Source organism: Amia ocellicauda, chromosome 1 (assembly GCF_036373705.1).
Source record: "Amia ocellicauda isolate fAmiCal2 chromosome 1, fAmiCal2.hap1, whole genome shotgun sequence".
In the NCBI taxonomy this organism is placed as follows: Eukaryota; Metazoa; Chordata; class Actinopteri; order Amiiformes; family Amiidae; genus Amia; species Amia ocellicauda.
In genome coordinates this window covers 8,803,737-8,831,455 of record NC_089850.1, presented here as the reverse complement: position 1 = coordinate 8,831,455, position 27,719 = coordinate 8,803,737, and the positions used below count along the sequence as shown (strand labels likewise).

The following is a 27,719-nucleotide window of genomic DNA, read 5'->3' as shown; positions in this document are numbered from 1 at the left end:
GAAATAATTGTATTTATTATGATTTGAGATTCCCCAATACTACATTGAATACAGTACTGCACACGATACACATGCATTGCTCCAGAGAGTTGTGGGCCTGTGGGAACTACTGATGTTAGCATCAGACTGTATGCAGTCCAGAATAATTGTAGAAAATAGAGAGAGACAGAGACACAGAGAGACAGAGAGAGAGAGAGAGGGGGGGGAGAGGGAGAGAGAGAGAGAGAGAGAAAGAGAGAGAGAGAGAGAGAGAGAGAGAGAGAGAGAGAGAGAGAGAGAGAGAGATACAAACCAGCAAGCACCAGGACAGACAAGGAATGCATTGCTAACTTGCCTCATCCCTTCTGCAGCACAGAATTCAGTTGTGCAAAGGCTTATACATTAAAATTCTGCTGGGTTCCATGGACGTCTCAGATGCCAGTTGAGGATGCGAGCTTAGAAAGGGTAAGTCAGCAGTGCGCTGCTTGATTTTGTTCTGCTGCAGTGCTCCAGTCTCAGAGGGAGCTCATGCTTCATGCATTCCGTATACAAACCCTTTGCTTCTCTCTGTCTGCCACTTGCCTGAAAGGCTGCTCTTCTGGAGCCATAACGGTGCCTCTGTGCTCTCGTTTTATTGGTGTTGCCCCTATTAATTTTTACATTACACTTCAGGCCTATTGGTTGTCTGCCTGGAACCATTATCTCGACTTCTCTGTTCCCCCCCCCCTCACCATCACCACCGCCCCCCCAAGCACCCCCCCCCCGCCCCGGCAATTGGCGTCGTAAAATAATTAGCATACAGATGAAAGGTGAACTTCACAGTCAGCAGTAACAGAAAGAGAAGACGTCCAGGTGAAAAGTTTAAGAGAAGACTGAAATTTAAGCTGGTGGGTTTCTTCAATTGTTTTTCTCTTCTGGTGACAGAGTTTTGCTCTGGTATACATTGTATGTGTGTGTGTGTGTGTTTATATATATATATATATATATAGAGAGAGAGAGAGAGAGAGAGATATGGATTATATATAGTTATATATATATATATATATATATAAAATTAACATAAAATTAACGCTATATCTATATTTGAATGAAGAGGGATTATTTCTCAAGATGGTAGGCAGTGAGAGAGAGAGAGAGAGAGAGAGAGAGAGAGAGAGGAAAAGAGAGTGAGACAGAGAGAGACAGAGACTGGTATCAGACTTAAGACTTGGTAGACAGTAGCAGAGCTGAGGAGGCAGAATGAGGATGCATGCATAGAATTTTCAGTGTTTCATTTGTGTTCCTCTCCTGTGCTACATATCCTTAAGGTAAATGCCTTGTTTTCTCTCTCTGTTTTTGTCAGGAATCATTTTGTGACTGCCTTTGTCAAAAGTCAAAAGTAAATAAGGTCTTGCATGTTCAGCTTGCATTGTTCATTATTTTTTGGTACAACAGTCAATTTCCCACATTTGTTTCTATCAGCTTTCAGACAACAGTGATTTGGAATACAGTGTTTTCTTGTGTTTTTATGTTTTCACCCTTAATATTGAATTTTGTTTGATGAAGGAGAGTGCTTTATGGTCTTAAGATGTATTTACTGGTCTCTATTTTAACACTGGGCAGGGTTAGGTTATTAAAACTATGTGATTGTTATATAGATGTTAGCTTTCAATTAATGAGGAATAGGTGCTGTTGTTTCTTGCTGGAAGGTTCATTCACTGGCCTTAGTTTTAAGCATGGTGCACTGATGGAACTGGGGAAGATATTAAGAAGCTACTTGGTAGAGATTAATACAGCAAAAATACTTTTTTCTCTCTAGTGGACACATACGTTGTTTGCATCCACGTGTTGGTGAATATAACTATTTCAATAATTACAATGTGCACAGATTAAAAGTGAATGTGGTAATATATACCCAGCTAAAAGAAATTATGAGCTGTATTTAGTTAAAAATAGACAACACAACCCCTTTAAAAAATCACGTTCTCTTCTTAGTAAGTCTCTGAACTGAAAACTAAACTAAACTAAAAAGATAAAAAACTCTTCTAACCTAACATTTAAAGATTCTGCTCATATAAGAATTATGATGTTCAGAGAACATATGTTACCTTAGGGACATGTGCCATGGATTTTTTTTATATATATTTTTTAACCCTATTCTAAAAGTTTAAAATTCACAATGGTAACTTCTTGTTCATTTCATATTACTCTCAGCAATTTCTAAACCATGTGGGATAGTGTCTTGAAATATTCATACAAAGTTCAAGAAGAAACACAAACCTCAGTTTATATGTATTTCAAAATTAAGAAATTGTTTTACATTACTAGTTTTATAAAATTAATATTGGTTATTCTAAACAATATACACAAATTAAGGTATATTATAAGTCTAACTTTTTATTTTTTTATTTTTCAGTTATCTGAAGTTACTGAATATTTCAATGTGGGCATGTGTGTTAAAATAGCAACACGGAAGCTTTGTTAATGATAAATGATGTCCATTATACTTGCATATATTTGCCAGTCAAACTTGAGCATTTTGAGCATTTCTAATCTATTCATTTTAAAATATTGAAATACAATAAATATATATGCCATGTATTTTCAAATATTTGAATAGTTATATCTCTGAATGGTTTTGAAATTCCAACAGCACAGAACAACTGCATTTATGAAACAGTAGTTTATCATTACATAATGAATGAATAATATCATCCACAAATATCTTTCAGCAAGTGTACAATAAGGGTAAGCCCTCTGGATTGTTTTACGTAACGATCTTTAAGTTTTAATCTATTCTGAGATACAGTGAAAGTCCTTAATAAAGTGTTAGAGATATTATAACACACTCTGTTTTAAAATATGTCCATTTCATAAAATGAGCATAGACATTTTTGAACACATGACTTATGTGAAAGGTTAAAAAACAACCAAAGAAATAAACTGTGGATGCATTTTACACTATATTGTACACAATCTGGTTAGGAGAGCATTTGTTTGTACTAACACGATCTCTCCTTTCGTATAGATTGTCACACCACTAACTGTGCTTTCCTGAATCTTAGCATTGGGGTTAAATGCATAATTCACTAGTATGCAGATACTAGGGAGATGTGTTGAGTATGTGATCCCTTTGGATGAATCCAATAACATCCTGTTACAAGTACTGCAACTTTTTTCCTCCCTTATTTTTTCTAGTGAGCTTAGTCAGACATACTCTCCTAACTTCAGTGGAGGTCATGTGTAGGAGACTAAGAGGTTAAACATATATTTGTTTTTATATAAAACATTAGACTATATAGGGAAACTGGGATAGCTGCCTTATCAAAGCTATTCAGTTTTTCAGGTCATGGTATTTGGACAATAAAAACAGAAGAGCAAAAGGTTCAAACTATGATAAAGCAAAAGGAAATCAAATACAATCTGTATAGCCTTGTTGACTTTATTTTTACTTTATTTGGTGTTTGCTTATCTATTCAAAGAGAGGCATTTGACATTACTCATTGTATATAAATGTTTATTTATTGTACAGTGTTTAGAATTATTTCATTAGAAATACATATTATGGCATGTAAGGAAGTATATAGGCTAACACTTACCACATGGTCAATAATCAGTATTTGTAAACAAGTCTTTAAATAAATGTATCCTTAGATGGAAAATAGAGCAATACAATATATATTTAGGTCAATGTGGAGACCGAACAGATTATATATAGGTCAGCATATGAGCACGATTTTTAGTTTAGGTTTTTTTACAGTGTCAATGTGCTATTATACCCACTACTACTGAATAATAATAATAATAATAATAATAATAATAATAATAATAATAATAATAATAATAATAATAATCTGACACATTTCTAATACAGTATACATACTGCATTCCCATGTTCATCAGGCACAATTGACCAAAACTAACCAAAGCTCCACTTGTCAAATTTGTAATTGCTACATTAGTATAATTACTGTAGGATTTCTGTCAATTTTTAATTCAAAACACACAATGTATAATTATTATTATTTTTTTCATTTGGATGAAGGATTATAAGTATGCAACCTTTTATTGCTCATGTGGACTACTGAAAACCATGAATCTTATCAAATTACTTTCAGGTAAAGACAATCTTTGTGTGCTGCTGTTCATACACATTTCCAGACACAATGTCTTGACTTCTAAAGTAGCAAACCAGCAAATGTAAAGACTTTTGGACAGCTGTTTTTCAATTTAAAACGTGTGGCCTAATGTGCTTGCAAGGGGAATCCGTGTTTTGTAATGTACTGTGTATGTGCTGTGGACCATGGGGAAGACATTACAATACATTAAATGATAGGAAGAAAGCACTATTCAAACTGAAACGTGCTACTGTGATCTCCACCCATCTCAAGGAAGACTTGCATACATGAGATGACCTGACAGACTGCTGACTTCGCAGGAGTAAAACAAAACAAAACCACCAAAAACTAAATAGAAAACAATTTCCACTAAATCATATTCTAATACTTTAAGTTTTTTATTGATTAGACCTAAAAACAGCCAGGCAATGTTTCTAAGGGTATTTACTCCAAAATGTAATTAAAATATTTGGCAAAATAACACAAATACATACATAAACAACAGCAATAACAACAATAATAATAATATGTGTGTGTACACATTTACAAAAATTACTTAAATAAGAAACTATGTAAACCGTGAAAGACTGAGCTTGAGTTTTTTTGTTTTCAAGTTGGCTTTGTGATATTTCTTACTATAGTGATGTTTTAAGGTTGTACTATATACAGTTTATGGAGGGTAAAGGAAGCACTTGTAATTAATCGTAGACTTATGACCTTAAAGAGATTATCTTATTTGTATCAAGTCAAGAAAAACTGTTAATTTTACTGTGTTTTTTTGTGCTAATTAACATAATTAATCTTATGGCCACACCTCGGATATTTATAGATGAAGATAGCTCTAGATTTTCTCTCAACAGAACTCCAGTGTCCACTTTTAACAGCATATTCAAGGATCTGGTATTATTACAGTATGTTGCAGAAATACATTGGAACTGTTTCTTATAGATGGAGAATGATTTAGAAGTTGTTGCATTGCCATTGGAAAGACCTTTTCTTTGAAGTCATTGCAAGATACTGCCCCTATTTCATTTAATCTTATGTATTATGCTGTTTTCCTCAGTTGTATAAGATGGTCCTAGTGTATATGTAAGTTTTAAAAGTCATAAGGAAGTCACCTTTGATAACCAGTAGAAATTATGAATACTATCCAGATGATGAATATATTTAAAAAATCAATTAAGACTGGATAATATTTAATTTTAATAACTACATGTGAAATAGATCAATAAGTCTCCAGCATTAAAACATTCAATATATAGATTCCTCCTTGACCAGGTTTTACTCACATTTCAAGTTCGATAGATGGAGGTAACTGTATTACCTGTAAGAGATATGTATACATTACAATGTAGAGTTATTGGCTTTAGCTGTAATTAAATTCTGCTGAACAAAAATGGTTTATATCGAAGAATGTAGGAAAGAATAACTTTTCTGAGGAAAGTTGGTAGACTTTGGATGTTTCCCATTCCACATTGACATTGCAAAGAAACTGATGACCTTGACTGAGTGTGTTGAAGATTGTCAGAGATAAACGGTTACAATGACAAAGGGGGGATGAATACAACAAAATCAAATTAACATTTTTGACTGGCAGTTTGGAGGTTTGCAATAGAAAACAAAAACGGCAAAAGTGATTTTTATAAGACATAATAACCCATAATAGCTTTAAAACATACTCCAATAACCAGAAATGAGCCCTAGCTAAAAGGTCCAAATCTTGTCTTTTGCTGAAAACATGATCTATTTCCTGGCTTTACAGCTGGCCAATTAAAAATCAATCTAAACTTTTGAACAGGAGCATAATGGAAATCCAGTGAGTGTATGGCTATGTGATTAATGCATACTCTTACCTTATGGCATAACAAGTCTGGAAGTGCATTAATCATCTAGGAATGTTCACCTATGGTTTTATTGTGGCAATCAAATAATGTCAAAAATAAGAATTTGCATGAGTTATATGAGAGTCTGTTAGTATATGATAAAGCATGAAAGAACTGGTTGCTCCCTACCCATTCCCAAAGTCTCTAACGCTGCCTTGCTTCAAGGGAAGGAAAAGACAAACAGAGGTCCTTTAATGGATTAAATAATCAGCCTGTTTGTTTTCTTCAGTTGGTGCTTTTACAGTCGAAACTTTTGCCGTATTCAATAAGAGCCCCACAAAGGAGACTTTGAAATGGCATTGCAAAATTGTGCTCTTCTCAACATGCACTTCCTGTCACACGGCCACCTTCACATATGGCTCACGATCTACTGAATACACTTCTCTGACCTAAGACATATCAACAAAGGCAAGCAAAGCACACATGGTCAGCCCAGATTAGTACCATGTTGTATACCATACTTATTATGTTGTTTTCATATAAATACAGTGATTCACTGATTTCCAAAGTCTATACATCTGCTGTTCTTTTACCACCATTACACAGCAAAATCTGTTTATATACTCATTTTATTGATGATATATGTGAGTAAGTCTTGGATTCAATGGAAATAGCTCAAAGGGCACATAGTGGAGAAGAGTGCAGTCTCTCTTACTTTTGAATACTGAATTTGAATCATGCTAACCTTTAGATTGGTGACACAGTGTGGCAGCAGCACAATCAAGTTTTGCTTCTCAGTGTTTGGCTTATAACTTTGCATGACTCTGAGTGTTTTACCGCATTTCGCTGTAGGAACTTCGGATCATGTCTTTCAATTCTGATTTTGATAAATGAATCAAGGCTGGCAGGTAAGAGGGCTATTTTGTGCAGTGGGTATGTTTTGTCGTTTATGATGGAAAATGTAGGAAAACCACAAGCACACCTGTGTCAATCACTGCATTTATTTGATTAAGCTGGTGGATTTGCAGAGGTTTTTGGTGCAGAACAATGGTGAGGGTAAACAGTTTGAAGGTGTAGACAACACAGTTCTGGAAAAGAAAATACTTAGTTGCAGTGCTTGCAAGCAGGTCTGAAGATTTCTCCAAAGGGAAATTCCAAGGTGATGATTTTTACACAAGTGCCTGCCTTTGAACAGTGTATAAGCACCCTCTCTATTTCCCACAACAGATCTCCAACAGCAACCTTACCATAAAACAATTTTCTGCAGTAATAATGTTTAATGTCTAGCCGTGTTTTATGAAAATAAGGATGCTACAAGCAGGCAAGCATCCCTTTTCACTTTTATACAAAGGAAGAAGAAGCACAGTAGTTTTGTATAGATTTTATGTATTAATTGTCCAAAAGATACATACATACATACATACAACACACACTCAATACATATAAAAAAATAATTTCTATAAACAACAACTATAACAACAGTTCAAACTGATTTAACATGTAAGTAGTCTAAAGTCAAATATAAAAGACACATTATTGAAGATTCTTCTCTTTTGGTGCAGTCATCAGACAATAAACACATTTTGTTTTTGTTAGATAATAAGTCTGATTCACAAAACATTATCAAAAGAAGAAAAAATGCACAGTTCTGTTTTGAGATCATATCTGCAATATGTCGATATTAGGTTTATTTCTTACACACACAAATTAACATGTAGGCTACATGATCTTACAAATACAATTAAGAACCTAAACAAAATGTTTATTATTATTATTATTATTATTATTATTATTATTATTATTATTATTATTATTATTATTATTATTATTATCTTCATCATATACTTCCAAAATACATTAATCTTCTTCCAAGTTTTAGTTTATTATATCAAAATCCAGCAACTGACAATCAACCTTGAGGATATGATTTATACACTTCAAAAATGCTGATGAGGAAGTGAGTAGCTTGCAAATGAATTGCTCAGTCTGATTTAAACTGCCATGTTTCTCAGAGCCAAGAGATTCAAATCAAAATCACAGATTTGAAAGAAGCTATAATTGGCCAACAGTGTACAGTATCCTTGGAAACTGTAGACTTCAACTAGACAGTATTAGTAGGTAGTGTTAAGTTTCAGGACACCATGGGGCAAAACTGGGAAAGGTGGGTGGGATTAAGCTTTGTAGCTATTTCCAATATGCAAATTGTAATTGGATAAAATTTGAATTATGATGTATGCAAAACCTACGGCCATGTCTTTGAGGCTATTAAGTGTGTTAAGCTGCTGTTTTTTCTGAATTTATGTAGAACAGCTTTTCTGTCTGGAATTCCCACAAAATCAACCCGGTAGAAATGTTGTGTTTGTGGAATCCATGGTGATGTACATTGATTATTGCGGATTGGTAGTGACTAAATGGAAAACATGTCTAGGATACAGTGTCTGAGAAGAATTGTTTATTTCTCAAGGCAGAATGGTAGAACACGTTTTGCAGTGCATGTGTAGTTAACTGACAATACAGTATTCTATCTATCTATCTATCTATCTATCTATCTATCTATCTAACTATCTATGTATCTGTTTGTCTATCTATCTAACTATAGTTGTGTTTGGATATATTCAAACAGTGCGTTTAAAAAAAATGTAATTCCAAAACAAAACATTAATCTACACACATTTTTCAAAATATCACTGTACTGGGAGTCACATGTTTACACCTCTCCTGTCTTAACTGGAATCTTTACAGGTTCCTTTGGCAGAGTGAAAAGGGATTGATCTGAGAAATGGTAGAAGCAATGGTGTAATTACAAAAAAAAAGAAAGTGGAATGCAATAAGAAGCGTGCAACTCTTATAGTGTGATAGTCACACATACGCTTCTGAACTGTCATGTGACTCAGGAATGTGGGAGGCGTATTATGTTAAGCTGTGTGAAATGTTCTAGTGGCATATATCCTTTAGTTCTGTGCTCTGTGAATGGGATCTGGAGCAGAAATTAGGCTACCATTGACTGAATGTGCCACTGGTAAAGGAAACTTCTGAACTGTTCGCTTATTCAAAACTTTAGTTTCCATTTCAAAATAATCCATAAGAGCAGATGTCTTTCACTGGCTTTTTACCCCAGGTACATATGTGAATCTATTAACCCTTTGTAAGCATGGATTTAGATCATGTCAAAAATCCATTGACAATCAGAACGTTTTTTTCATATTTCAAGTAAGAAACTGAATGCGATGAGTTCAACATTATATTGGAGGTTTGTGTTGAGGCCTGTATGTGGTGCGTACAGATAACAGGGGACCTTTTCCATTCCTTTAAGAAGTCTGTGAATCAATTGACTGGATCCACCCTTGGAGATTACAGTACATGCTATGCGCTTATTCAATATCCATCAGCTTTCAGAATTTGGACTCCTTCAAACAAGCCAGCCATGTCAGAATCTGGGACATTGGATGCATATTTAGTTGATGGTTCTTTTAAACAGGAAATGTCTTGTGTTTTGCATCATGGAATGCCGAGCACAACCAACAGATACAGAAAAACCGGTAGCTATAGAAACAAAATAGCCAAGACAGAAATAGGAAAACCCCAGCTAGCTTCTGATTTCAATCCTACATTCCCCATCACACAATCTGAATCAATACAGAGAAATGTTGGTACTGTATGATTGCAAGTTACAGCTTGAAAACCTTTGTTCAGATGAGAAAACTGCCTAAAATGTTTACAATGGGCAGCACACCAAACAGATTTGTCAAAATGAAGAATAGTGTTGTGGACAGTTTAAACAATTTTTGACTTTTTGGCTTCAACAGAAGGCAGTTACTGAGGACAAATAGCAGAGAGATGGTCAGAATGGTGCTAGTACAACTTGGAGATGGTGACTTGTAGGTTTGTGGTTGTGTGGTTGATGCACAAATAGTTGAACATACAATTGACCCAAACATGCATCCACTGAAAAAAAAAACAGTGTATTTGCCTCTTGAATCAACTGATCTTTACCCAATTTCAATGGTGTAGAATCAGTGAGGAAGGAAGGTAAGACAGTAATTGATGCCAGGATTGATCTCGCAACCATAGATGGCAAGGCACTGTTAGAGTTCTGTGCCACAACCCCTGCATTGCTAATAATAGTAAGATTAAAACAAAGTTTGCTGTAAAGATGCTATATCTTCTGTGGCATTTTCTTTGAAGAAGGGGAAGATTCCAGTTGATTGAACTGACTTAAGACAGGGGTAAACGTTGGGCTGCTTTTCCATTGGAATGTAGAGATTTGTATCTAGGGAGGGTTCAACAAATTATATAATCAATATGGTATAGTTTAATAACTACACATAAATTAATCCACATATTACATTGTATCAAATAAAGGGTGTGAATACTTTGGACTACAAACAAAAGGAATTCATATTGGTATGAATATGAGTATGGTATGAATATGGTATGAGTAAATAGCAACTTCATTAGAGTTTACAGACTCCTTGACACAGATTTTTGAGAACAGTTTCAGAATTGTTGCGGTATCCAAGTGATTAAGGGAAGGAAGGGGATGGAGGCAGGGAGTGTGGGGTTCTGGGCCAGGAGAGTAAATGTGTAAACATCTGAGTTGTATTTAGCTATACAACTGGATCAATTCTACTCTTTGAAATACTTCCAGATGATATATCATGTCTGAGCTTACTATATCCACCAAAATGAGAGCATCTCCTTCAGCACAGTACCTATCAATCAACACCCTCTAGCACTAGTCTTTGGTATTCAAGTACAAGGTAAAGGTGACTGGCTAGGCTAGGCAGACATGATTCTCCTTAGATACCCCAAATTCTGACCAGGTATAGTTTTAATTAGCATTTTACTATGTTTGAGTGGATGGGATACTAACACATCCCCCTTAAAATACAACCGTTGTTCTATACAGACTGTGAAAAGTCCAGGTGTGAGTCTTTAAATAATGAAACTGTAGAGAAAACTCGAAGCCAGGTTGAGTCGGCAGTTCTAATCTAAAAGGAAAAACCCTTTAGATAAATTGTTTTATTGCCCTAGTTTCTGTAGCTACCTGTACCTTGTCTAACTCCCATGGAGAAAAGCAGTATTTCTCATCTATGTCTGTGCTACACTCTCTCTCTCTCGTACTCTGAATAATCTGTCGGTGCTCCTTTTATACCCTCTGCCCTATATACAACACCTGCTCTTAGACCAAATATCATATTGTTAACGACCATACTCGGATCTTCTGAAGGGAACAGCTTGCTCTTAATGATGTAAAACTTGTCAACAAACTGAATCGCAGGAGGCTAATGTAGTGGCGCAGTCTTGTACACCATTAGTGGCAGTAGCGTTTCTGTTGTCTGTCTGCTTTTGCCCTTGGAGCTCACTGCAAATCTGAAAGTTTGCAAAATGGCATTGAGTAGACGTTGTGATTTTCTACAGCTTTAGTAACCCAGTGCTGTCCTGATTTGCCTTTGACTGGCATTTCACCAACCTCCTCCTCTCAGCAAAGGTTATTCTTCCACAGATCCTACAAATGAATCATTTGAACCTGGAGTCTCTCCATTTTTATTTGTCTTGCTGTTGTTCTGTACCAGTTGTTGTTGTCTTAGCTATTGGTGCTCCCGTTCACTATAAATCATCAAAAACATTTTCTAAAAGTTTCAGGTTTTAGTATAACCTGTTGTGGCTCAATGGGTAAATTTCTCCTGAATTTAGATGGAGAAGGTTTTTTGGAAGTTTTTTTATTGGTAGTGAGAGATTAATTTACAGTTTTGCAATACTTTTTGGCATTACCTGCTTCTCTGTCTGTCTCTGTCTGTTACCTGTTATGTTGTCACTTTCTTTGTAATGTGCAGATGTTATAGGCCTTCCGAATTGTATGCGTATCTATATTTACAAAGAAAATAGCGGCATAGATTTTTTTATGTGTACTTGTTTGTTTATTCTGTGTGAAATATCCTTCTTTTCAACTGTCTTATTATTCTTTAAATTAATTGTGACTTTTCATAGATACATTTGATCTCAATAGTACAATATGAAGGTAATTGGAATCCAAAGAATTTCAATACCATTTCCAAATTCACTGTTTGTTTTTTAAATAGCCTTCTCTGTATTGATCTCAGGTTGTAATCTTTGGGAGAGGAAATGACGTGTGACCTCTAACAATTTAGCTTCTTAACAGGGGACCAATCACCTGAGACATCTCTGGCTTTGTCTGATAGGCAGTACCTGTTCTGCATTGATATTTATTATTGAATTCGGATCAAAGATCACCAAGTAGCATTGTACAGAATGTAGTTAAAGGTATGAATTATAAGTTGCATAACCATTCCTTCAAAATAAGTTGTAGTCCTATTAGATTATCAGTAGTAAATAATAATAATAATAATAATAATAATAATAATAATAATAATAATAATAATAATAATAATAATAATCACAAACAGCACATGGACAAAAATAATTATTTCAAGCAGTTCAGAATGAATTATATAGAATGCACACTATATTATAAACAATGTGGACAATGCAGTATTTAACAAAATACTGACCAACACATATAAAAAACAAAAGCTTTCACTTAAAAAATATATAAAAATAAAAATACAAGAGAGCACTCAAAAATAAACTTTAAACCACAAAAATGTTACATACAACATTTAAAATAGACTATTAAAAAGCTTAATGACAATGAGCATTTCTTTAGGCATTTTGTTCTGGCTATGATATTAGGCAGTCCCTGCCTCTCCCACCTAAATAACCAGTTTTGTTATTTGCAGTATTGCAGTAGGTGATAACTGTTAACAAATACAACCTCACAATAATCAGACTTGTAGCTCTTATGAACAATTAGAACAAATGTTTTTGCAGTTGTTTCTGTGAAACATTTGAGAAATCGCTTTTTTTTTCTTCTGAAAACCCATTAAAAAACTGAATAAGGTGTTATTTTTCTTCTTTCATAGAAAGGATGGTTGCTATTGAACCCATCCCAATACTGTACTCCTGCAATCACCTCAGAGAACTGGAGACAGGAACATCTATCCTTCCAATGTTGCCAAGTGAATTAGTTTTTTTTGGGTGATCCTGAAACATTGCATTGAAAGCTACCATCTCCAGGCTGAAAGGTGTATCCAGTAGTAACATAAACATTAGTTTACCGTTGGAAAAGAATCCTCCCTAATCCAGCTATCATTTGGAAAGCTAGTCCTACCTAGAATGAAAAAAATCAGCAGAGGCTTACTTTAAGTTTCTGAGAATGTCTGTTATTGCAATACATCAACCACTGTCGATGTACCTTTGTTCTGTTGAGAAAATAAACAGTGATATGTCACTTATATAATTCCTGTAGTGCTTGGAAGATAGGAATGTGGAAAACGGCAGTAAAGAATGGTTCGGCCATTAAGGAATTTCCCAAAAGACAGGCATTCCCCTTTCATGCATTCCTCAAAAACATCCTGTGTTTTTTTTTATATCTTCAATAGGAATACATAATTATAAAGTCACCTAATAATTACTGGACTTGCCGCCTGAGAAATAAAATGTTGAGGAGTATACATTATTTATAATATCCTTATTTTGAAATATTGTCATTCATTGTCATTGTTATTTTATTTTTATTTTATAGGTGTATAGATTCAAATTATCTATCATAATATATCTGAAAATAATTTAAAACCAAATTAGATTGTGAAACTATTTTGTTACCATATAATTAACAGGTAATGATATATTACTTCAATATTGTTAATGTGGAATATTATACATAACATATATTTATATTATATATATCATCACCATCACCATCAGCCTATATCGATACACTGCTTGATGAAGACCACTTAGGATATTGTTTAAAACATTTATCAACATTAATTGCATTATATTACATTGGACAAACATGCAAGACTTTGCACAGAATACAGCATGATTCTAGAACATTTTGATTAAATGAATCTAGCTTTATTTGTTACCACAAGTAGTAGGCAACTGTGCTTCTTGAGAACAACTTTTTTCCTTAAGCTGCGAAGAATTTTGCGCCTTCATCAAGTTTCCAGTAATCCATACATGTCTGCAAAATGTAGAGTGATGCAATATTTATAGCAATCAATTAAGATTGTTCATAAGAATGTGTTTGGCGTTCTAGCATTTTATTAATGCAACATTTCTATAATATTAAAATATACCTAAGGTATAACTATAACTATATTAAATATATAATAATTACAATTTAGTTTTTTGATTAATTCCATGACGATGATGATTCTTACTGTAGGTAGTACTAGTACTATTTCTTATATAGGCTACATATTAGAAGTCAAATCTCTATATGTTGCATTGTGTCCCACATTTAATAAAAAACATGCTGTCTCTTCTAAGGATGATATTATAGCCATATCTAAATGTGACATTTTATCAACACTTCACAATTGAAAAGTAACCTTCAAAATGTCACATGGGTTAGAATGTGTACACAGATGGGTCTGTGGAGCTGGCATGAAGTCTAGGAGAGCTTTTATCTGGGTTGCTGTGACATTACAACACATCCACAAATGTGTGAGATGGCCTAGGGTGGATCATGTCAGGGGGAATATCAGTGATTGCGCACCAGTCCTCCTCACTAACACTGCCTTGTCTTGATTATACTGGCAGGAGGGTCAAGGTTTTCAAGATGACAAGAGAGTTTCTTAACATGTTGTCTTGAAGACATGATAGATTTAGAGGAGGATCTGTCATGGTGTGGGCTACAACAGGCACACAGTGAAGGGTGGGCCTCATCCAAGATGGTATCCTTACTGATTTTAGGCCAACAAGATGAGATGCTCTGTGTTTTAGTGAGAGCTTATGCTAATGCAATCTGCCTAAAGTTTGCTGCTGACAATGCCTGTTTCCAACTGAGCAAGAGTTATAGATGGAGCACAGTTGACAGGGTGTTTTGGTCAGCAGGATATCATAGGAACGCTATTAAGAATGCTTTAGACATGTCATAACGTGCACCAGCTGCCGATTCAGTGCCAGGAGGACTCTAGAAGATTTCCAAGTTTGGGATCCACTCCATTTTCTGGGATCAATAGGTATTCCAAAAGTATAGCTGTATCTCGTGGCACTTACACAGAACTGATCATGTGCAGACAGGTGCTTTAAAATTTAAGTGTCGGGTACCTGGCCACAAAATAGGTGGGTGATGTTGCGTTCTAGATATTTTTGATGAAGTAGGATATTTTGGGTGAAAGGTGATATGAATCATGCGGTTAAGTTGTTCCATCCTCTGACATTACCAGGGTAAACTAGTGATTGCCCATGTAAGAGGCATTCAGTGGATGTTTTTGGGGATTAGTTGAAAAACAATGGCCATTATGTTTGAAGGGCAGCTTGAGTATTGCATGTCATAGCTGAACTCCACTGGCTATCCTCGTGGGACCGTGCTGCAGTGGCCAGAGTTAGGTGGCTTTGACGTTGAGTATGACTCTCTCTTGGCTTTCTGGTTGGCTGTGAGAACCATGTTTTATCAATGAGAGCTGCATTAGTCCACCCTGCAAAGGTACCTCTGCTATTGGGTCTGTGGAAAAGTGTTGGATGTATATCTGTCTTCATCTCTCCTTGTCAGTTGCTTTATTCAGCATCTTTTGGTCATTCCTAATTTTCAGCTACATATTGATATAATCAGGCGGTCCAATGTGGCCCAGTTTGAAATCCTTTGATATAACAAGATGGCCAGTATGACACTTGGATCCTTTATTTCTTTAGAATTTTCATGGTTGTCTTGTGGAAGCATGGAGCTCAATTTGAGGAACCTATTACAACAGTTTCCAGTCCCTGTAAAAAAGGTAAAACAGTGCCATGCCTTCATGGCACTGGTACCAGTCGTTGACCATGCGATGAGCTACTCATTGTAGACTTATCCTCTTCATCTCTATATGACCTTTGAACTGCATGGTGGCAAAAAAAAGTTTGTATATTTTGGCACACTGTGTGTTTTCTTGAGGAGAGATTTGTATTTTAGCCCTGCTTTTCTGGGGTGTAATTGTGCTCTTATGTTACTTATAATTTGCTATGTGTATAATGTGTATAATGAGACTATGTGTGATTTAAAATAATTGTATTGGCTTGGAAAGATGTTCAAGGACAGTTTGAGTATGTAAGCCCCTATGTAACTAACTTGTGTGCACCAATTAATATTCTCCCAAGATCTGTCTGCAATCACAAAAGTACTTTTATCCATTCATTTCTTATTTTCTTATTTTCTTATAAAGGATTATTAGGAACACCTGTTCAATTTCTCATTAATGCAATTATCTAACCAACCAATCACATGGCAGTTGCTTCAATGCATTTAGGGGTGTGGTCCTGGTCAAGACAATCTCCTGAACTCCAAACTGAATGTCTGAATGGGAAAGAAAGGTGATTTAAGCAATTTTGAGCGTGGCATGGTTGTTGGTGCCAGACGGGCCGGTCTGAGTATTTCACAATCTGCTCAGTTACTGGGATTTTCACGCACAACCATTTCTAGGGTTTACAAAGAATGGTGTGAAAAGGGAAAAACATCCAGTATGCGGCAGTCCTGTGGGCGAAAATGCCTTGTTGATGCTAGAGGTCAGAGGAGAATGGGCCGACTGATTCAAGCTGATAGAAGAGCAACTTTGACTGAAATAACCACTTGTTACAACCGAGGTATGCAGCAAAGCATTTGTGAAGCCACAACACGTACAACCTTGAGGCGGATGGGCTACAACAGCAGAAGACCCCACCGGGTACCACTCATCTCCACTACAAATAGGAAAAAGAAGCTACAATTTGCACAAGCTCACCAAAATTGGACAAATGAAGACTGGAAAAATGTTGCCTGGTCTGATGAGTCTCGATTTCTGTTGAGACATTCAGATGGTAGAGTCAGAATTTGGCGTAAACAGAATGAGAACATGGATCCATCATGCCTTGTTACCACTGTGCAGGCTGGTGGTGGTGGTGTAATGGTGTGGGGGATGTTTTCTTGGCACACTTTAGGCCCCTTAGTGCCAATTGGGCATCGTTTAAATGCCACGGCCTACCTGAGCATTGTTTCTGACCATGTCCATCCCTTTATGACCACCATGTACCCATCCTCTGATGGCTACTTCCAGCAGGATAATGCACCATGTCACAAAGGTCGAATCATTTCAAATTGGTTTCTTGAACATGACAATGAGTTCACTGTACTAAACTGGCCCCCACAGTCACCAGATCTCAACCCAATAGAGCATCTTTGGGATGTGGTGGAACGGGAGCTTCGTGCCCTGGATGTGCATCCCACAAATCTCCATCAACTGCAAGATGCTATCCTATCAATATGGGCCAACATTTCTAAAGAATGCTTTCAGCTCCTTGTTGAATCAATGCCACGTAGAATTAAGGCAGTTCTGAAGGCGAAAGGGGGTCAAACACAGTATTAGTATGGTGTTCCTAATAATCCTTTAGGTGAGTGTATTTCCATACTTTAAATTATATTTTAGAATTTGATATTCTTTACACTGAATATTCGTATTCTACGTAGTTCATGCAGGAGGCTGAATACTTGACTACTTTTGTCTTTACCTAAATAATATAGTCTATATACCTGTATTTCTGGTGCCGGCATGGTTAGATTTAAACATGAAGGAGAGCTTCCTAAAATACTTTGCATTTATAATTAGTTGTTATGCTGCTTGTAGCTGATAATACTCAGAAACAATGATTTTAAGGGGGAGCCACGAATTCCCAATGAAGTGTGAAAAGACTGATTAAAATTGCTGTGGTTGTGAGCCAAAAATCATCTGTCTCTTTATGTACACACACACACGGCCAAAATGCCAGTCTCCTGATTTTGCTCAACAGCCTTCTGACTGAGCTTTTCTGAAGTTTATTAACCAAATTTAGGAATTCACGTTGTCATTGTTCTTGCACTTTGGTCAATGAAAAAGGGGAGATGTTAAATCTTGCGATCACAAAATAGAGATTAATAGGCAATTAAAACCCAAATTTGGAAGAAAAGGAGGAATAATCATTTGTCGTTCCTTTCTCTCTGGACTTTAAGAAAACAACAAAGACTACAACAACAAATAAACACGCACATATGTTCTGTAAAATTCTTTATGACATTTGTTCTGTGTTTTGTTTATGATAATGACTGATCTAGCTAATGCAGTTCATACGTAGACAGACACTAATAACTACAGAGATGGAAGCATAAAGATAAAGATATTCCTGGCATTCAATAACCGCTGCTTTAATTTGCATTTGTACAGAGAAAGAAAACTAAACACACACAGGGCATTTCGATGACAAAATGCTTTGGTGTGTGCGTAGGTTAGGTTCCACTTCCATTAGCTTCCTTTAAACCATCAGCATTACATATTTGAAATATTTCTTGGCACATTTGTTGCCATCTCGAAAGTGTTGTCAAGTTAATTCCTCTCATCTTCTCTGCTCAATATGCAGACAGTTTAGTTGAACTACACAGATTACTACTCTTTCAAAGTGTAGTTTTAATTTGTTGTCAGAAACGCAGTTTTTTCTTAACTACCACTTCTTCCTCATTGGCTTTGGCACGACACAAGGGGTCATGCGGTGACAGCTTTTTTTTTTTTTTCTCCACACATCGTGTTTCACTGTAGCTGAGAGTTAGGTGCAGTTCTGTTAACTGTTACATTTTAAAATAGAGAAGCTGAAGGAAAGCAAAAATGTTCAATATCCAATTACACGTGCAGTCTTCAGTGGTGTTCAGGAGGGTGCTACTGCCTAATGGCCTCGACATGTGACCCTAAAGGAGTTAACAAACGCAAAGCTACATTTTTAGCATGGCAGCAGCAGTACTGAGGGATATTGCAGAGGGGATAAAATTATGTTTCCTGACTATGTGACAGAATGCTCCTGAAAGCTGCATGGACACATGACAACCTTAAGCACTCCTTGCTCTGGACTGATTGAAGGCCCAGCTTTGGCAATATTTACATTCTCTGTATGTTCTGGTGTTGCCATGCAGTTATATTCAATCGATTCGTTTTTGTTTTGATTTAGTGTATCTAGTACAGTTTTGATTTAAGTGCAGAAAAAGATACAGTTACTTGACATATTGGGGAGGGGATATCAGGAAATAATAGCTCTTAATAAATTTGTTTCTCTCCAATTTTGCCTTGATTCCAGCCTTGGCCTTAAAGATGTGCTTTATGAGGGACATGTATTTGTTTTATCTTGAGGAATGTGCGTGTGCCTGTTACATCACAGAGTCATGACTGTGGAGGCGATTTTCAAGTGCATGTAGACACAGCCTTTGTCTTATAGCCTATTGTATATATTGTGTCTGTGTTTTGTAAAGGCCTGGCCTTTAAATGGATGTTAATGGGGTGGAGGAACAGGGGGTGGTGTTGTCTGGCAGTGAGTGGTTGCTTTTGGTTATAAATCCCCCCAGTTATCTGTATTCTGTGTAGTGTGTCATAACATGATGCACCTAGACAGAGTTAGCTACTGTCAGAATTTGCCAGCTTTATCTTTGGCTTATTTTTATTCACTGCAGAGCCTCCATTGTGTAACATTCGCCTCATTCTTCGCCATTAGTTACCATACAATCTGCACTTTCATTTTAATTACTGTATAACATTTTATTTATATTTATGTGTGATTCTTGTTACTCAGAGGGTTTTGAACAATGTGTGGAAAGGTACAATACAATAAAAAGCTATTTTGTGTTCAATAAGATTGTGATATATCTCTGTAGTGTTTGTTAATTTCAGTTTTTAGTTTTTATTCCTGGTTTTTGTATTGAAAACAAAACATGACATACCCAATCCACATAGAATCACTTAGAATCATTACACTTTGCAAGCTGTAGATCGTAAGATAGGAATCTCTTCCTATTCAGTTTACTAATACTTTTGCAATGGCGGGAAATCTTTGCTATTGGTTTCTTACAGAGAATAGATAGTTCTTTTGAAAAAATATCTGCTCAGGTTGATTAATTTACCTTGGTATAGGATATTTCATATTTCCAGTTTCTAATGTTCTAGCCATGATTGGATATTGGGGGGAAATGTTTTGGTTGAACATAAAATATACCAGAAATGTATTACCTGTTGCCTAGAAGTTTGAGCCACCTCGGATTTGACAACCAGCAGGCTTCTGTATGTCAGCCAAACCAGGTGAAATTTTTAAAACTGCTGTGTATTGGGAATTTTATTTCCAACCCTGAATATTGAAGTCAGCATCTGGTAGGTCATTGAGAATTAAAGTCATTTAGCTGGACAAACGTGGATACTGAAAATGAAAAGTATGTAGGCCTATGCCAATGTGAATGCCAGACAGAGAAATACATTTCGGTGGAATTAAATGGCTTTTATTTTAAAATCACGTGACTGTGGTAACTTGGTTCATAGCCCCATGCAGCTTTTATTTCAATTTTATTAATAGCAATTAGTGTCTTTCAGTGTTTCTGATAACATTGTGATAAGCTATTGAGACTGACTGTGAACAGTGTCATGACAGTCTATCAGAGAGGTCTCAGTCAAGGAACTGTCTTTGGAAAAATGTTTGATAGCTGGGTGGAGAGCTGAGCACCAGATTTCGGAGAAAACCCGTCTGGAAGCTTATTACTTCAATAGGAAAAGGGGCAAAAAAAAATGTTTGGTCTGTTATAGGAAAGACTGCATGGCACTTAAATCTACGAACAATTCAGACATCTGTGGATTTCTCCTTAGGCCCTACCTAACGAATAGGACTCTCTTCTTAAGGTGAAAGCTTCTACCCCCTCGCTGGAAAATCCTCTTACTCTTTTATTGGTGTCTTTTAATTATTTTTAAAATGACAGAAAGTTCCTGTGGCACAGCTCTATTCCCACCTCATCTCTCTCTCTCTCTCTCTCTCTCTCTCTCTCTCTCTCTCTCTCTCTCCCTCTCTCTCTTTTCCAAACCTATCCCTAATAGAAGGACTACACTATGTAAAGATTTGTCTCATGTATCTTTCTTTATGGTACGTTGCGCCTCATTTTTCCTTTACCCATTACATCAGTATTTACTGTAGGTTGATTTCCTTTATTTTGAGAAAGTGTTCAACCAATTACATAAGGGTGAAAAGACTCTTTTAAGGATGAAAGGAATAGAAATAAAGGCATGATTTGAGCATATTTGTATTTACGTTTACAATCCAAAAAAATTTGAAAAAAATGTTTTATACATTTTTCTATTGGGGGAAACAAAGCAAAGCGTAAACTAGAGTGACGCAATGAATGGCTCCAACAGTTTCCATAAATAGTTGCTTTTTTTGTCTTCATGCAGGATGTGTTCCAATTTAATGCATGCATTATGTTGCTCTTGCAAACATCAAACTGTGAGCCAGCCTGACCCCTTGTACACTCTGACACCCCACTAAATTGTTATCTGAGGTTCTGTGACTGAAATCCCACTTCTCTCTGTATTGCTGTTGCTGCTACAAATTTTCCACAAACCCCATTTCTTATGCATTCTGGAAATGTATGTCGAACAGAAAATCACACATGTTTTTTTTGGCAGATGGTTGTGGTAGAATCTGTTTCACTTGAAGCCAGACAGTAACCAGTTTTCAATTTCTTTTTAGAGCTAAAGCATTTGTAGTGGTCTCTCTATAGCGTTCTTGAGGGAGGTTAAACATGGAATTTTGCTTTTTTTTTATTATTACCTTTAAAAAAAAAACGTCAGTTCTATTTTATGAAAACTTATCGCAGGATTTGTGATTCAAAACTAATACATTTGAACACATTGTACTGAAGAGGGCATTTTCATTAAATTTAACATCATTAATGTGTGATCATAGTCAATTATTTCAATCCAAATGAAGACTACTGTGTATTTGCCATGCATACCTATTTATTATTTAAGACCATCGGATTGTATAACAACTATGTATTTTAAACGTAATAATGTTGATTGTTTAGTGTCAATTCAGTTATTGAGGAACACTGAATATTAATTTGAACATCAGTTTTTCTGATGCAATACCAAGAAAAACAAAAGGCAGCTTTTGTAGGTTCACATATTGTAAATGCAATGAAATGTTATGCAAATCATTATAAAAGTAGGAAATATAGATATACATAATCTATAATTTTGTTGTCATGCATCGCCTTTTTGTAGCTTATACTTTGGTTGTATGAGACTTACCACAGATGATTCTGTAATGTTGTGATCAACTGTAGGAATCTGTATGAAAGACAAAAATAAGAATGAATATTATGCAATAGAATAATACTTTTTGGGAAGTCAGGGTCCCTTAATCCAATTACCCTTAAGAAACAAGACCTATTGTGCTTTTTGTAGTAAATATAGACCACTATTGAAAATATTGGAAATAATGTTTCTGTGCTCTAAAATGTTGCTGTTTCTTTAATTGTGGAATTGAAAAACAAAAAACAGAGACTCAGTTGCAGTTTGCAATGCTTTGCTTCCCAGCTTTTTACTCTTTCCTACATTAGTAAAAGGGGGAGGGGATAGAGATTGCAATGAAGTTTACTGCGTAAACCCAAGGATACCCCTTGTCGAACACTCTCAGAAATACCATTGGTCCGCATTTAGTTTTTTTAACTGTAAGCATGTTAGGTATTTCATAGCGTCTGATAATGCACTCTTATGCTTACAGTTTACTCCAGATTCCTAGTTCAGATTGTTTGACTTTGACTCCAGTCTAGTGTACGGGAGATATGAAGCACATTTTCAGGTACAGCATCATCTCCATGTACAGTGATATTACACTGCGACTTTCCCCCGATCGATAAACTATGCTTGGGAAATCAATGCTATCAATTCATTTAAAATAATTGGCCAACTATATAGACCTCAAGACAAAAAACAAACAAACAATACAAACTGCAACAGGACACGTATCTAAGGAGGGGATTGTTCAACATTTTACTGTCTGTGGCTTTTCAAAATCTGCATATCTGCGGTACCTGCAGTCCCAACCACAGGTACATTGCTAAATGCAGTGAAAATGGATTAAAGGCACTGTGGAGCTCTTTATTGAGGGTTCCTACCTACACATGTGGGTGTGAGGCACTGAATGCTTAATTAGACTACAGCTCCACTAGTGCTTTACTGCATTGCACCCCTCTTTTGTCAGCTGCTGTTTGGGTGATTTCTTTATAGCAGGTAAGAATCTACCCATGATTTTTTTATGGCGAATGTGTTGTTTCCTACAGTATGTTTACAGTACAGGCAGAAAAGAGACAGCCCTTCATGGAAAAAAAAGAATGATCCTGCTTCCACTAACAGTCCCATAAAGCTGGCATGGGTACAAAGGATTAAAATCAGGGTTTTACAGCACAGTAATTGGTCATTACTGGGCTGCTTAATGGCAGGGCTTCAAAGCCGAGCGTGAAATTATTAACTCCTTCCTAACTGAAGCGTGAACAACTTAACCCATGACATATTTAATTGGAGAATCGCCGTCTCTCTTTGTGCTGGCGAGCTGTTTTGCGGCAGTCAGTGTCTGCAGAGCTACTGGCAGGGGTAACTGGCAGCATGATTATTGGCTGTTAATATGTCTTCGACGTGTGTAGACAGAAAGCAGAAAGGGTTACACTCGAACAGTGCAGGGTACTTTGAAAAACACAAAAGCAGCTGCCTCTACCTTTGAACAAAGAACACAAAGTGTGGTGCAGATTGCATCTTTAATAGTAAAAAGACTGGGATTATGAAAAGCAAAACATGTAACGAACAGAGACGATGCCTTTAAAGGTATCGGTCTTAAATGGATATTTGTAGTTTTTCTGTTCTTTATTGACGATAGAGGGATTTGAAAAGCAATTCCCTTTTCTTCTTCTTCTCTCTTCCTTCTGTCTCTCTCCCCCATTTTTTTTAAGGAAATCTCTGAATATTAAGCATTTTGTCCACTGCTACCAAGTAATTAAATATCCACCGTTTCTGGGAAACCGATACACCATTTCTTTATGTCTTTATTCTTAAGCTGGAGTTCTCTTCATCTGAAAATCCAGCTAAATCAAGGCCAGGCAAACCAAACTTTAGTTTTTTGCTCTGTTTATATTTTTATTTCACAATGCTTTCCTCATTTTGAAGGTGCAGGAGTGGCTGTTGTGCTTGGCTCGCTTCAATGCATCTTTGGCACACAGGATTGAAAGTATACCCTCCTGTGAAGATAAGCATTAAGCGGCTAATAAGTAAGAAGAATAAGCCAGTCTGTCTACATTGTTCCTACCACCTGCAGTAAAATTAGAGACGGAAACTGCCACCAATTTAAGTGAATTACACATTATTATATATAATTTTATAACCCCCACACTATGCGTCGCTTTACATTCCATTTGAACATGAAATCAAGCAAAGCCATCCTTCGTTACTGTAATTAAAAATGTCCTTGGTTGCAGAGCACAAAGAGTATTGTCGGTCGAGTGCGTTGCGCTACAATGTGCATCGCTCTCTGAATACAGAGAAGTGGTGAATAGATTTGACTGTACATCCATAGAGTCTTCACAGCATCACCAACGAGAGTGGAGAAGTGGTCAGGAGAGTCTGAATGGCTACAGGAATTTAACAGAATCTGAAAAAAAAATGCATGACAATTTTTCATATTTGCTGCTGTAGGGTCCTGGAGAGCTTGCGTCCTAGGTTTTCATGTTTTAAGAACTGAAATAAATCACACAGCACAGATTATGTAAATGAATGAAACAAGTAGCATTTAGAATCCTTCTTAGTAATAAACATTTATATTATTAATAAACAAATATGATATTAGTGATATCTAAGATTATAATTATTGTCTTATATGTGTATTACTCATTATATTTATAAAATGAGTAGCAGTAGTTGTAGTACTGTATGCTTAAATTAGCCATTTGCACAGATTGGTATCATGAACACTAGCATTAATTCTTAACAATTCATTTGTCAGCTCTACGTGTCTTTTTCACGTTGAATTTGAATATGCTGGGGATAAGAGGGATTTGCAACTCACTACTGTAAATTATACCAATCCACTTTGGTCCTGATTCCTTCAGAGTGATACCAGGGGAAGGTAATTTATTAAAGTATATGTCCCCCCCCCCCATCTGTGGTAGGTGAGAGCCTGCCCTCTGGGGAGTGCATAACCATGGAAATGCTGCAGCTTCTTTGCTGCCAAGTGTGTGATGGCTGGCTGCTGATCAGTAGCAGGCATTGGCAGACACTGGCCTACAGGGAGCCCTATGGCTGCTCAAGCCTTACCTCTCCCAGTAGGGGCTTTTACAGAGGGAAACAACATGCTCCTGCAGAGAGAGAGAGCAAGTGCACCAAGAGAAAATGATCATGGGAATGGAGAGAGGGAAAAAAAGTACCACAAGCATTGCATCCTCGGTTTTCCTTTGCTGTGGCGTATTATTGTCGTGAAGTAATTCCTTTTTGAATGGCTCTGGCGGTTTGATACTTCTGTGGAAAGGGTTTCGTTTAAAAACTGGTTGTATGTTTCCCCGGTACCTTCCAAAGCAGATAAGCCTTCAGATTATTTGAAAATGTTACTTTAAAAATAAATCTCTGTACAATACGTGCCAAAAAATGTTAGTCTTCAGAAGTAAAGCGCAGAAAAAGACGATTTTTCGCATTAAAACCAACCAAACAAACAAAAGACAAAAATATAAGCATCAGACATACGCCACTGGGAAGCTGGCCTTGTCATTCTCTTCTTTGTACTGCTTGTCAGAATGTATTGATTGTGACTGATCTCTGATTTCAAGGCAGACTAATTTAGAAAACAAATACTGTAGTATATTATGTGAATCAGAGGAGTGATGATAAGCAAAAGGTAAGGTTAACTTTGATAAGCAGAATTGAAAGTGTTAGTTTGGATCATCATATTTTGAAATGTCCTTGTTTTCTTTTCTTTTGGGGAATTAATTAATGTTTTCTCAATTATGATTAGTATGATGTATTATTATTATTATTATTATTATTATTATTATTATTATTATTATTATTATTATTATTAGGGTATAAATGTGTACCAATGTATATAAACTGCCTAAGAAAGATGTGATTCTGTTCAAGCATGACTGACTCCTTGGACCAAAAAATGTTTCTGGTTTAAGGTGCCATTCTTCAGCACATTTCTTGCAATGCTCAGTTTGCTTTAACACTTTAATTTGCTATTCTTTATTTTATTTTTTATTTTTTTCTTGACCAAAGCCCATGTTGAATATGTACTAGTTTGTATGGACAGGACCGATTTTCTATTTGTTGGTGGAAAGAAAATGGAAATGAGTATGTTTTTCTGAATTGTTCTGAGAGGCTTGAAATTTATAAGGTTTATACATTAGCATTGTGAGGTCAGGGCAGGCAAGTTGGGTACGTTGGAGCAAGAAACGTTTCTCCTACTCAATGTGTGCTGCATTCAGCTTGTCTTAAGGATAGAGGTGTTAAAAACCTCCATCTGCTATCTCACTGCAGAGCACCAGGCCCACCTGAGCCCAACGGTTTCACAGACACATAATGCTGACACATTAGTTAGCTGTCATTTCACAGGGACTTGTATCAAATAGAAACATACAACTGCAGGGCTAAGACATGGAAAACTAATCATGAGTAGTACTGTATATATGGAGAAGCCAACGCATTGATACTTTACAGTTCAATAACTTAAGTCTATAACTTTGTCTAGTATAAATATGTAATAGTCATCTTCATCATCATAGTTTAATTAAAAACTAGTTTGATCTTGTATATACAGACGGGTGACAAATTAAAGGAAAAACCAACAAAGTGTCTCAATAAGGTGTTGGGCCACCACGAGCCGCCAGAACAGCTTCAATGCTCTTGGCACAGATTGTACGAGTCTCTGGACTCTACTGGAGGGATGAACACCATTCTTCCAAAAGATATTCCCTCATTTGTGGTTTTGATGAAGGTGGTGGGGAGCGCTGTCTAACACGTCAGTCCAGAATCTCCCAATAGGTGTTCAATTGGGTTGAGATCTGGTGACTGCGAAGGCCATAGCATATGATTCACATCATTTAGTGAGCCCTCGTGCCCTGTGGATGGGGCATTGTCATCCTGGAAGAGACCACTCCCATCAGGATAGAAATGTGTCACCATAGGATAAAGGTGATCACTCAGAATACCTTTGTAATGATTTGCATTGACCCTTCCCTCTAAGGGGACAAGTGGACCCAAACCATGACAGGAAAATGCCCCCCATAGCATAACAGAGCCTCTGGACCCCCTCACTGTAGGGGTCAAGCAGTCAGGCCTGTACTGTTCTCTTGGAGTCGCCACACATGCACTCGCCCACTTGTCCAGAACACGAGCCAGTTGAGCATTTTTGTGACTGAAGCTCCTGCCATTCATGCCCCAATAATGACCCCTTTCTTTCAAAGTCACTTAGATCCTTTCCTCTTGCCATCTTGATCAAAAATTGAGGTCAACTGGGCCTGCTCAGCATTTTTATACATGCCACAGAGTGTGATATGATGATAATTGCTTATTTGTATCATGCAGTACTCCTCTTTGGAGGCACCTGCATTCAATATGTTCCTCCACTAATTTATTCAGGTTTTTCCTTTAATTTGTCATCCGTCTGTGAGAATACTGGATTCAACTATTTTTAGAATACATATTTTATCCAGCAGATAAAATACTTATGCTGATAACATTCATCCATTTTCAAAACTGCTTATACTGGCGAGGGTCACGGGGAAGCCGGAGCCGATCCCGGCAGGCATAGGGCGCAAGGCAGGAATACACCCAGGACGGGACGCCAGTCCATCGCTGGGCAACACAAACAGCAATTTGCATTAACCTAACCTGCATGTCTTTGGACGGTGGGAGGAAACCAGAGTGCCTGGAGAAAACCCACACAGACACGGGGAGAACATGCAAAC

At 36.6% G+C, this 27,719-nt stretch overlaps 1 protein-coding gene across 6 annotated transcripts in view; it reads left to right on the top strand.

Annotated features, from left to right (window-relative positions):
• Window positions 1–290: 290 nt before the first annotated feature.
• Window positions 291–27,719, top strand: part of LOC136759823 (myelin transcription factor 1-like protein) — a 138,661-nt gene continuing 111,232 nt past the window's right edge. For 2 of the 6 annotated variants that reach the window (XM_066715342.1, XM_066714928.1), the window contains exon 1: window positions 296–444. In XM_066715342.1, coding sequence (XP_066571439.1) covers window positions 415–444 — 30 coding nt within the window. In that variant the 5' untranslated portion in view covers window positions 296–414. Of the gene's footprint in view, window positions 445–27,719 lie in introns of all 6 variants that reach the window. The other 4 variants (XM_066715264.1, XM_066715180.1, XM_066715421.1 and 1 more) reach the window with 4 other exon arrangements.